The sequence below is a fragment of the Globicephala melas genome, chromosome 19, assembly GCF_963455315.2.
Source record: "Globicephala melas chromosome 19, mGloMel1.2, whole genome shotgun sequence".
Taxonomy (NCBI): domain Eukaryota; kingdom Metazoa; phylum Chordata; class Mammalia; order Artiodactyla; family Delphinidae; genus Globicephala; species Globicephala melas.
In genome coordinates this window covers 171852-183637 of record NC_083332.1, presented here as the reverse complement: position 1 = coordinate 183637, position 11786 = coordinate 171852, and the positions used below count along the sequence as shown (strand labels likewise).

At 53.9% G+C, this 11786-nt stretch overlaps 1 protein-coding gene across 1 annotated transcript; it reads left to right on the top strand.

Moving 5' to 3' along the window:
- The first annotated feature begins 4483 nt into the window (after positions 1 to 4483).
- Positions 4484 to 10388, top strand: RPS5 (ribosomal protein S5). Its single transcript, XM_030848375.2, has 6 exons — positions 4484 to 4636; positions 5380 to 5488; positions 8822 to 9031; positions 9189 to 9317; positions 10088 to 10186; positions 10268 to 10388. The coding sequence occupies exons 2-6, from the start codon at positions 5381 to 5383 to the stop codon at positions 10334 to 10336; spliced, it is 615 nt and encodes a 204-aa protein (XP_030704235.1). The 5' UTR covers positions 4484 to 4636; position 5380; the 3' UTR covers positions 10337 to 10388.
- Positions 10389 to 11786: the final 1398 nt, after the last annotated feature.

Below are 11786 nucleotides of genomic sequence, written 5' to 3'. Positions count from 1 at the left end.
CGGCCCTCTACTCGGACCTGAGGCTCCGACAGAGCAGGAGGCTCGGGCCGGTCGCCCCTCTAGGCCGCGGACTCCCGCACAAGCCCGAGTTAGACCCCGAACCGCCTCAGCTCCGGAACCAACTAGCCGACCCCGCCGTGGCCCCGCCCGGACCGGAAGTGCAGGAGTCCTGGCGTTCGTCCTTCGGGGTTCCCTGAGCTGTCGGCTCTTGGCACCCGGAAGACTGCCATCTCCGTGGTTCTCCGGGCCGGCGCGGCGTCAGGAGTGACCAGAGGAGGCCGGGACGGAGAGGCTTGAGAAAATGAGGTTCTGCCCGGGGTCCGCCCCAGGCTCTGCCGGGTAGTTCAGCGGCGGAGAACCTGGCGGGAGGGGAACCGGCGATCTTGTCCAGGCTTGACTGGGCCTTGGGGTTACCATGACGACCCCCCCATTTCCCCCGCCTCCGCAGGGGGCGGTGGGAACTCCAGCTTCCGGGTGAAGCTGGAGCCTTCCTGCGATTCGCCATCGCCTTGGAGACGCATTACGTCATCCAGCCAGGTAATCACTTGGATTCTGGTGATTGGTCGTTCCCAGGGAAGGGCGGGGCTTCCGGCCTAGGTCCAAGCTGTCAGTCGGTTCCAAGTGCAGGACTGAGATAGGCCGGAGCGTCTCCCCAAAGGTTTAGGCCGTGTCCTTAGACCCCCGCAAGATCCCCATGGCCAGGTCCTCCCGCTCCGTGACCAGTAACTTCTTAAGTTCCCGCCTCTACTTCCGCCCAATCCGGATGCCTGGTTCTCCCCCCAATTCCTGCCTCTGAGTCCCCCCCAAATACACGTCTCTGTTTCTCCTGCAGGTAAGGCCTTGGATTCCCCTTCAAGTCCAGGTCCCCATTTCTCTCCCAGTTTGTGCCTCGCACCTCCAAATCGCAGCCACCATAATCTGTATCTGTGAGACATCTGAATTCATATATCTGGTCTCCAAGATTTGAGATCCTGTACCCACTAATTGTGGATATTTGGATGTTCAAAATGTGTTTCTGGATTTATCCTTAACCCAAGCCTCTGAGACCCCTATTAATACCCTGTCCTAAGGTTTCCAAATCCAGCCCAGTTCCTCCTCCCCACTATTCTTTACCCCAAGTGCTGCAAGTGAGAAGACAGGTCCGGATTTGATCCAGCGTTGCCACCCCCGTCCTGCACATTCTGCCCTGTTGCCTCACTCCTGACCCCAATTCCAAAGAGCCACCGTGAACACGTGGTCCTAATTTACAGCTAAGCAAATTGAGAATGGGGAAGGGGCTTAGGCTGGCCCACCTAGCAGGTGAACTGGCCCAGGCACCTCCCTTGCCTTGAGGTCTAGACCTTCCGCTCCTGTAGTACGCACCCAGACCAAGCCAACCACCCCTGTGAGCCCAGGTTTAGACTCATGGTCAGTGGCCAAGGCAGTGAGAGGCCCAGGATAGTGGGAAAGATCAACTTGTTCTCTTCCAAGCAGCTGTGGGGGGGGGGGAGACACAGTCCTGCAGGAGTTAGAGGAACAATAAATATGCTTGTTTGTTCGCATTCACTTGTTACTTTGTTTGAGCAGGTTTGGAAACAAAGAGACCATCTTTCCTCAGTAATTACATGGTTACTGGCTCAGCAGCCTTTTCTTTAAAAAGGGAGAAGCCGGGCTTCCCTGGTGGCGCAGTGGTTGAGAGTCCGCCTGCCGATGCAGGGGACACGGGTTCGTGCCCCTGTCTGGGAAGATCCCACATGCCGCGGAGCGGCTGGGCCCGTGAGCCATGGCCGCTGAGCCTGCGCGTCCGGAGCCTGTGCTCCGCAACGGGAGAGGCCACAACAGTGAGAGGCCCGCGTACCGCAAATAAATTAATTAATTAAATAAATTAAATAAAAAGGGAGAAGCCTAAGGCGCAGGGAGAGCCCCTCTCTGGATCATGCTAGATCCAGTGGAAAGGCCCAGAGTTGACTGAACTCATTTGTTTATTGGGCATTTTGTATGTTCAGAGATCGGCGGCACTGGGGGAGACATGATGCAGAGATGGTGGAGAGGCCAGCGGAGGAGGGAGAGGTCAGGCTCCGGGGCCAACCACCTTAGAATCCCAGCTTTGCCCCGTTTTGCTATGTGACCCTGGGCAAGTTACTGCACCTCTCTGGGCCTCCCTGACTGCCTAATCAAGTTGTTCTGAAGATTAGGTCTGAAATGGTCTGATTCCCAGACTCCTAATGCCTACCTGGCATTAGGAAGGGGTTTCCCCAGGCTGTGGCCAGGAAGAGGGGCAGATTTAGGTAAGGAGGTGTTCTGAACAGGAGACAGCAGGACTCTGGGTCTGGAATTGGTGTCTGGTGGAGGAGCGAGGCCTAGCCGCTTGGTGTCTGCCTGAAGCCCAGAGAGGGAGCAGCAAGACTAGGGAGAACTGCCCCATCCATCCTTCCGTCCATCGTTTTTTCAGCAGTTACTTGTGAGCACATACTGTGTGCCAGACTCAGTACTTCCAGCTGGGGACACAGTGGGGAAGAAACCAAACAGCCTCTACCCTCATGGAGCAGTTAGAAAATCAGGGCAGAGGAGATGGCCAGAGCTGATCAGCCCAGAGTGAACATGATGCACCAGGAATGCAAAGGGGCTTCTGCAGAGACTTTCCCCCTCCAGCCTGAAGAACACAGCACCAACATCCCTAGACTTATGGGATCAGACTCCAGATTTTGTGCCTGTGTCCTGGGGACCTGAGGAGGCTGGACTGTCTTAGGCCTGGCAAGTAGTGTGTGATCATCAGCTATGCAAGGTGACCCCCCTACCCCGCACCACATAGGGCTTTACTGCAGGACCTCTCTCCTGCCCTCCCATGCATGGTGGGTCATTCCTGTCAGGTCTATAAAGATGCCCATTATCGAGTGACCACTGACAGTCAGGCCACAGGCTCCAAACTCACCTTGTCTGATTTAGTTCTCACTTCCACACTGACAGGGGAAACTGAGGTTCAGAGGGGGTGGGCCCCTGTCCACTTTGGAGGAGAAAGAGGCAGGGTTGGGGGGCCCCCTGGATCCTGCTGAGTGTGAGGGTGCCTGGTGCCTACTCCCAGCCTCCCTGTTTTCCCCCAGTCAGCACCTCCCCAGCTGTTTCCCCCAGGACCAGGGAGGGCCCCCAATGATCAGAGAGGGTCCCTCCAGGACCAGGAAGGAACCTACTTAGCTCCTCCCCAACCCCAGTAAAAGGTCCGAGGCTGCTGCTCTGTACATACCAAGGCAGAGGCCAGGGATAAGGCCACAAGCTGCAGTGGCTGGGGGCCTTGGCCTCTCTGGGTGCGGCTCCCAGACTTCAATCCACCCGAGCCTGAGGTCTAACCCGCTGCCCAGACCAGCTTGAAGGCTTGTGTCCCCCTGAGCAGTGGCATGAGCTGTGACTGACGACGACAGTCCAAGGGGGCCCAGAGTTTCCGGTCTGAAACGCTCCTGGAATTGGGATAGGGTTAGGGGCGAGCCTTTATAGTCAGTCAGTATCCTTTACAATCAGTCAACAAACGTCGCGGCTGCTGAGCATCTGTAATGCGCATGCCCCGAAGGTGGGCAATTGGGGTTGGTGCGGACAAATGAAGGACCGCCTGGGTCACGTGGCTGGGCCCCTTCGGGTCTGAGAAGGGCAACTCCCACCCTTAGACGATGAGGTGGGCACCTGGAGGTGAAGAGCCTCAGGCGCCTTGGAGACCAAGCTCTGCCAGATGCCGCTCCCTGACATCTGCAGCCAGCATGGGTGTGCAGCTACAGTGGTCGCTGCCTCTGCGAAGCCCGCCGAGGAGGCGTCCACAACCCAGTTCGGCTCCAGAGTCTAGGCGGGGGATGTGAAGTCTTGGCACGTGCTCTCCACGCAGACCGCCGGTGTCACTGGGTGCGGCTGCAGAGTGCGCAGGGCACGCACCAGCGTGCCTGCCCTTCACTCGATCAGTGACCTCGGCAGCACAGGCCCCAGCTGGATCAAAAAGGGCGGGGGCTGTCCCTCAGGCTCCTCCTCCAGGGCACCTCCCCGACCACCTCCCGCACGTGGTAACGGGGCAGGAGAGGCGGGGGCCAAAGAGAGACAATGGTCGGTCGCGGGGGGACCCCGGCATGGGGTGAAGGGAAGGGTCCCCTTTCGGAGGCTCAGGCCCCAAGCAGCCCAGAGCGCGCGAGTGTAGGGGAGGGGGGCCCGCAAGTGGTGCCCGCCCACGCGCGCGGGGCCCGGACCACAGCGGACAGCAGTCGCGACGCCCTGGCCTCACTGAGTCACCGGGTCCCGTATGGGCAGCGACGAGCGCAGGCCAGACTTCTGCCCTCATTAAACATGGCGGCGTTGACCTCTGCGCCTGTGCAGGGGACCCCTACGAACTGGCAAGTGCTGGAAGTTGGACATCCGCCAGGCACAACCTTTGGGCCCGCTTCTGCAAGTACGCCTGCGCCGGGGGTTTACGGTTTCCGTTTGGCCCAGAGGGCGCCTTTACATGCTCGCTCCGAATTGGTCCGTAAATACGCCTTGTTCTTCTGCGCACGCGCGGCCTTCGGTGACCCGGAAGTTCTGGCCTCCCTTAAAAGCGTCCGCCCGCGACGTGCGGCCTTTTCTTGTCTGTGCCAGGGCGGCGCGTGGTCTATGCTGAGCGACCGAGACGCCTCAGGTGCTGCTTAAGGTGAGGCTGCCGCGGAGTCGGAGGTCTGAAGGCCGATTCAGGGTCTTCCGGGAGCCGTGGGTGGGACCCGAGACCGGGGGCTTCCTTCAGGCAGGGGACAAGGATGGAGGCGGGGGGAAGGTTACTCTCGCCCCTTTGCTGATGCCCCGCCGCCGCCGTAGCCTTGCCCCCAGCGGACTGGGGAATGTTGGCCTGGTCTCTGCAGTTGTACTTTATTTATTATAAGAAGTTCCCGTTATCCTTACATGCACGATGCACACTTTGGTCTGGGCACGCTTTCTCCTAAGTAGCAACCCCTAATCCCCCCGTCGGGGTCGGACACCAAACTCTACCTTTGCACTGGTAAAGCGCTGAATTCATACCATTGATCCTTCTGTTTTACTGATGAGGAAGCTGAGTCCACAGCGGCTTGTAGACTCTCCTAGGGTCGCAGAGCTCTTGAAGAACAAGGTTGGGGTTTGACTTCGAGCGGATGCAGCATCAGGGCATTTGGCATCCCCTGCCCGTGTCTGGGCCGCCTTGCAACCGTTGAGGGGGTGCCTGCCAGCTGTTAGCCTCAGGGTTCCTGGGTGAGAGACAGGTGTTTCTTGCTGACAGATGAGTGGATTTTTTAAGGTTCCACAAGGTGGACTCAGATGTTCACAGCCTTTCTCAGTTCCTGCTAACTTCCCAGTTCTCAGATTGTGCGCTAACCTCAGAGTCTGTGGTGAGTGTGCCTGGGCTTTGACAGTTTCTGTCCCTAGGATGACGGAGTGGGAGACAGCTGCACCTGCAGTAGCAGAGACCCCCGACATCAAGCTCTTTGGGAAGTGGAGCACCGATGATGTGCAGATCAATGACATTTCCCTGCAGGTGAGGGGGGTGTAATGATTGTGCTTCCCAGCTGGGGGTGGGGTCGCTTGAAACTTGTAGCTGTCCCACTAAGTAGAGTTGAAGATGGGACAGGTAAAGAAGGGATCCCTGGATCACCACACCCATCGTGTCTGTTTTTCCTTGTATCCTGTTAGAGGTTGCTACAGTTTTTGTCAGGAGATGGTTCCTTCTTCAGAGGGAGTATCACATCCCACAAGTTGTTTAGTTAATTGTTTTGTAGTGAAATACACAATTTATTTATCTTTTTAGTTTCATATATTTTATTTTTTAAAGGTCATCTATAAGTTTTGAGTGTTCTTATTTTACTCAAGTATTGAAGATGACAAGGACAATACTTCATTCAGGCTATAAAATTTTATTTAAATTATATGTTTTAGAATTAAATAAAAATGGACAATATTTTTCAAGTTCAGAAGTTGTGCCTTGGAGGGAAGAGTCAAATTATAAAGATTCAAATGCCTAAAAATCTAAATGCCTTACTGTCATCCCTCAGTATCTGAGGAATGTTCTTTCCAAGAGCCCCCAAGTTTACCAAAATCTGCAGATGCTCAAGTCCCATAAAGTGTCAGGGCCCAACGTTATCATTTTGTATGGGGAAATCCAGTTGTCCCAGCAGCTTTTGTTTTCATCTCTTGGAGTTTTCTGTATTGTACTTAAATTTAGGCAATAAAATGTAACTTCAATCTCATTTATACATTATATGTATATGTTCTAGCACCATTTTTTGTTTGTTTGTTTTTGCAAGAAAATGAACCCTTTTATTATGATTAAAGGGTCAGTACACCAAGATGACATAGCAATCCTATATGTGTATGCACCAAACAACAGAACTTTGAAATACATGAAGCAGAAACTTACAGAACTTGTAAGAGGAATAGACAGTTTCTCAATTATACTTCAGGACTTCATCATCCCTCTCCCTGCAACTAACAGAAATACTAGACAGAAAGTCAGCAAGGATGTAAAAAGTCTGAGTAATAACCCCAACCAAGAGGATTGTGAAGACATTTATAGAAACTTCACCCAGTGACAGCAAAATACACATTCATTTCAAGAAGCCTTACAGAACATTCAGCAAGATATACCACACCGTGGGTCATAAAACAAACTTGAACAAATTTAAACAATCAAACCAAACGTGAAACAAATAAGAAATCAGTAACAAAAAGATACCAGAAAATGCTCCAAACAGTAGGAAATGAAACAATATACTTCTAAATAATACACGGGTGATAGAGGAAGTCTCTAAGGGAATCAAGGGGTATTTAGAACTGAATAAATTGTAATGAAAACTTGTGGGATAAAGCTGGAACAGGAACTTTTTATAATAATGATTTGTTAGAAAAGAAAAAAAAGTTTCAAATCAATAATCTCAGCACCCCGCAAAAAATAAAAAGAGCAAAATACAACTAAAGCAAAGTAGAAGATAGGATATCATAAAGATCAGAACAGAAATCAGTGAAATTAAGAACAGAAAGGTAAAGGGACTTCCCTGGCGGTAAAGTGGTTAAGACTTTGTGCTCTCAATGCAGGGGGCATAGGTTCGATCCCTGGTTGGGGATCTAAGATACCCCATGCGCAGCACCATTTGTTGAAGAGAGTATTTATCCCATTGAATGGTCTTGGCACCCTTGTTGAAAATCAGTTGAGCAAGGATGTAAGGGTTTGTTTCTGAACTCTGAACTCTATTTCATTGGTCTCTATGCCTATCCTTTTGCCAGTACCACACTGTCTTGTAATAGGGGGTTTTTTTGGGTTTTTTTGGTGGTACGCGGGCCTCTCACTGTTGTGGCCTCTCCCATTGCAGAGCACAGGGTCCGGACGCGCAGGCTTAGCGGCCACGGCTCACGGGCCCAGCCGCTCCGCGGCACGCGGGATCCTCCCGGACCAGGGCACGAACCCGCGTCCCCTGCATCGGCAGGCGGACTCTCAACCACTGCGCCACCAGGGAAGCCCTGTAATAGGTTTTGAAATGGGGAAATGGGAGTTCTCCCACTGTATGTTGCCCCCATACTGTTTTACACTTGGCCTCATTAGGACTTTCGTGGGGCCTTCATAAAAAGAAATTTGTTTTGTGACTGCATTGGTATAATGACGAATAAAATTCAGGTTTGATCATATTTTTCCCTTTCTTCTTTTAAAAGAAATTAAAACTTCTTGTTGCCTCTAAATATATCATGGTACCTAGGTGCTGAGCCTAACAGAATTCAAACCTGTTTTTCACTCAATGTCTTGTAGAACTGTTTTCCTTCATGGGTTTGTTGGGGGAGAGGTCTGCAAACTTAAAAGGGCCAGTTAGTAAATGTTTTATAAAGTCTTTGTAGGTCACATGTGGTCTGTCACATGCGTGTTTGCTTCTTTGTTTTCTTTTTCTTGCTTTTTTTTGTACAACCCTTTAATAATGTAGAAACGATTTTTCACTTTCGCCTGGTCCTCTCCTAGGGGCTGGGAAAGCAGAAGTCAGCTGGTATCAGAGTTCTCACTCTCTTGAAAGCTGTGCTGGGCTCTACCATGGGGCCCAACAGCTTGACCAAACACTTGCTGGGGCATTTGGTATTCGCAGTTTTTTTTCGGCACAGTGTGAGTCCCTGCATGGACACCTGTCTGTCTACTTGCCTGTTTGTGCAAGTTGTCCTCTCCCGGCTAGACACCAGACTGTTGTGCCTACATCAGAATCCTCTGTGTTCTTTTCCTGTTAATCCTTGTATTTGTAGAAACTCATTGTTTGTACATGTTCTCATGTGTGTGTGGTAGAATGACTTTGTGTAGGTTTCGTACTGGAAATAGCAAAAGTGGTCCTCACATAGACAGTTCTCTGACTCAACCCCCTCGAATGGTTTAGTGTTTCTAGACACTATCTTGGAATATGTATGTATATATAGGCAAGATTGTTGAATGATTGTTTTGAAACACTGGTTCTCTGGGTTAGTTCCCCCCACCCCTACCCCTTTAGGGGTACATTTTTGGGGGTCAGTAATGAGGAGTGCTACTGGCATACTACAGTGCACGGGACAGCCGCTCCAGAACAAAGAGTTATTTGACATAAAACGGCAGTGCAGAGTGAAGAACACTTTTAAAGCAAGACTGGTATCGTGGGTGGTTGTCTACTTAGTTTTCCATACCCTTCCTCCCATTAGAAAGGAAGTACTCTTTTTAGTGTCCTGGTAAAGTCACTTGCTTCGGTTTTACTTTTCTGTGGCAGGCAGGTGGGTGGGAGCTACCCTGAGTGGGTGTTCAGTCTCTCTGGTCCCTTGCCAAGATCCGTCCTGCTCCTGACTGTGGTCCCTTCACCCCCTCTTCCTGCTGCCCCAGGATTACATCGCAGTGAAGGAGAAGTATGCCAAATACCTGCCCCACAGTGCAGGGCGCTACGCGGCCAAGCGCTTCCGCAAGGCGCAGTGCCCCATCGTGGAGCGCCTCACCAACTCCATGATGATGCATGGCCGCAACAATGGCAAGAAGCTCATGACTGTGCGCATCGTCAAGCATGCCTTTGAGATCATCCATCTGCTCACAGGCGAGGTAGGGCCCTGAGGCCAGGTGGGGCAGAGTGCCCTTAGTACACCCTAAAGCCAATGGCCGCCCCACGATATGCATGCCAGGGTGCTCCAGGTTTTAGGGGTGAAGGGTCGGGGAGGGATGCTTGCCCGGTATCTGGCTCATGGCCCCCTTCTTTTAGAACCCCCTGCAGGTCCTGGTGAATGCCATCATCAACAGCGGCCCCCGGGAGGACTCGACCCGCATTGGGCGAGCTGGAACAGTGAGGCGGCAGGCCGTGGACGTGTCCCCGCTGCGCCGTGTGAATCAGGTGGGCTTGGGGCTTTGGGGCACACGTGGGTGGCCAGGAACAGCCACCAGGCTCTGGTAGAATCCTGCCTGGGGCAGCAGAGGCTGGCAAGTGGGAATGTTCATCTCTGTCTGCATGTTTACCTGAGTGTCAGGTAATGAAGGCTTCCTGGATTCCCACCCCACGCAGAGCACGTCCTAGCTCTGGGCCCTCTCCTGGGCAGCATTAGATTGAAGGGCCCGTTTCATTTGGGTATATGTTTTTACACTGTTTTTTTTTATTTTCTTGGACCATTTGAGAATCAGTTGCAGGTGTTTTGACCATTTCCCTGTTAACATTTCAGTGGGTGTCCCCCTAGAATAAAGATGTTCTGTCCCCACCCTCACCCCCAAGAAATGTAACAGCAATCTAACATTTGACATTACATCACTGTTCCAGTTTATGGAGCTGTCCCCAAGCATACCCTTTCTAGCTGTTCGTTTTCAGTCAAGGGTTCCAGGCCAGGAACACATTGCATTTCCCTGTCATGGCTAGTTTTAAGTCACCTGTCATCAGGGACCCAGCTTCAGCCTTTGTGTCCGCACACTTTTTTGTGCCCCTCAGTCTGATCCCAGATCTAGCAGCATGGCACCTGGGCAGCGCTGTGGGCTCCCACTGTGTCTTGCCTCAGTTGGCCTGCGGATGGCAACGTGGTAGGCAGCATTTGTTGGGTCCCAGGGTACTGGAGAGCCGTGTCCCTGCGTGGTGTAGGGGCAACCCCTACTTAGCACAGGAACCCCTGTGCTCCCTAGGCCATCTGGCTGCTGTGCACAGGTGCTCGTGAGGCCGCCTTCCGGAACATCAAGACCATTGCCGAGTGCCTGGCAGACGAGCTCATCAACGCTGCCAAGGTGGGTGAGGACACCTGGGGGGGGGCGCGAGTCTCAAGGGGAGGGTCCTCCGACATTGGAACTAACCATCCCTTCTTGCAGGGCTCCTCCAACTCCTACGCTATCAAGAAGAAGGATGAGCTGGAACGTGTGGCCAAGTCCAACCGCTGATTGCCTGGCCACAGCTGCAATAAACCTGTTTGCCCTTTGGGGTGGCCCCACCCACCTGTGCCACTGTCTGTGCTCAATGGGGAAGGGTATCTGGGAGCAGGGGGTGAGGGGCAGGATGACTGGTGTTTCTGAGGAGCTGCCCATGTTCCTGGCATGTCTTCTGGTCTGTTGGGACCTGGACCCACCAGGGAAGTGCTCGGCTCAGGAAGCACCACTGACTCAGAACCATGGCACCCTGGGCTGCAGGCCTGGCTGCCTGGACCGTTCCAGCAGGTGTTGGAAAACGAGGGGTGGGGTTGTCCTGGCAGAGATGTCACTGGTCTGGGGAGGGGCTTGGTGGCTGCAGCCCACTGCCCTGAGAGGTGTGTTGCCAGGAAGCAGCCCCAGGGTGAGGAAGCCAAGGCCTGGGCTCTGGACCAAGACAGTTTCTAGCCCCTTGTCATTGGCTGGAGAGGGCTGGTCCGGTCCAGTCTACTGTGGGGTCAGCCTGCCCGGGACTCTAGAAGTCCCACTCTTCTTCCTGGACACGCTGCCCCTGCCCAGAGCCACTGATACCCCAGGTTGCACTCACCCCACCAGTGGCTCTAGGTGGAGGATTCATGAGGTGTTGAAGACTGGGAGTGGTGGTGGGGACCCCCCCCCTCCTGATGAGCCTGGACTGTCAACGTCCTGTCAGCCTGTGCCTCCTTCCTTGCACCCCCGACATCTCGCCGATGTCGGGCTTGGTGTTCCCTGTCCTGGTGGCCACCTCCGTAGGGGCGGGGAGGGCAGTGTGACAGGTGTGGTGGGAACCTGGCATCTGGAGGGAGTGGCCCCACCACAGGCACCCTCCCATGGGGAGGAGCATTAGTATCCAGCGGCAGGTAGGCCGAGGGTTGCGGGCAGAACAGGCAAGGAGGCGCCAGCCAGAGGGAGGAGGCACCAGCAGGTGGGAAGAGCCTGCTGGCCCGCTGGGGTCTGTCACTGGGGAGTCTGACTCCTGGGCTGCTGGCCACCTATCCTGAAGCTTCCATCCTCCTTCATCTGCTTTTCCCGTTTGTCTTCTGTGGTCTCCCAGGGTCTGTCTCTGCCCAGCTTTCCTGGGAGTCCCTGTCTCCTCTCCACGCCTGTCTGGGATCCTTCCTGGAGTCACCCAGGTCCACCTGGCTCTTGGCTGGGGCATCCCCCAAGTGTAGCTCAGAATCTGCGGTGCTCCCTTTGTCTGTCCCTGTCCCTAATCCTCTTCGGAACCCCTCTGGGTCTCACCTGCCTGTGTGCCTCCAGTCCAGATCTCTACCTGCACACTCCTCTGTCCCAACTCCCAGTCTCCTTGCCTACTGGGCTCTGCTTCCCCTTCTCTGGACGCCCCTGCCCCGTGTGGGGTGATCCTTCCAGAGCCCAGCCCCTGACCCTCCCCAGTTCCCCTCTGCCGTCTCCCCCCGGCCCCTTCGCTGCCTGACCGCCTGTCCCC

What these genes read in the sequence shown, in the direction of transcription:
- RPS5 (XM_030848375.2), top strand. Translation starts at nt 5,381, where the DNA reads ATGACGGAGTGGGAGACAGCTGCACCTGCAGTAGCAGAGACCCCCGAC. An exon ending in TCAATGACATTTCCCTGCAG is followed by an intron (nt 5,489 to 8,821) that starts GTGAGGGGGGTG and finishes CTGCTGCCCCAG; the next exon opens with GATTACATCGCAGTGAAGGA. An exon ending in TCCATCTGCTCACAGGCGAG is followed by an intron (nt 9,032 to 9,188) that starts GTAGGGCCCTGA and finishes CCCTTCTTTTAG; the next exon opens with AACCCCCTGCAGGTCCTGGT.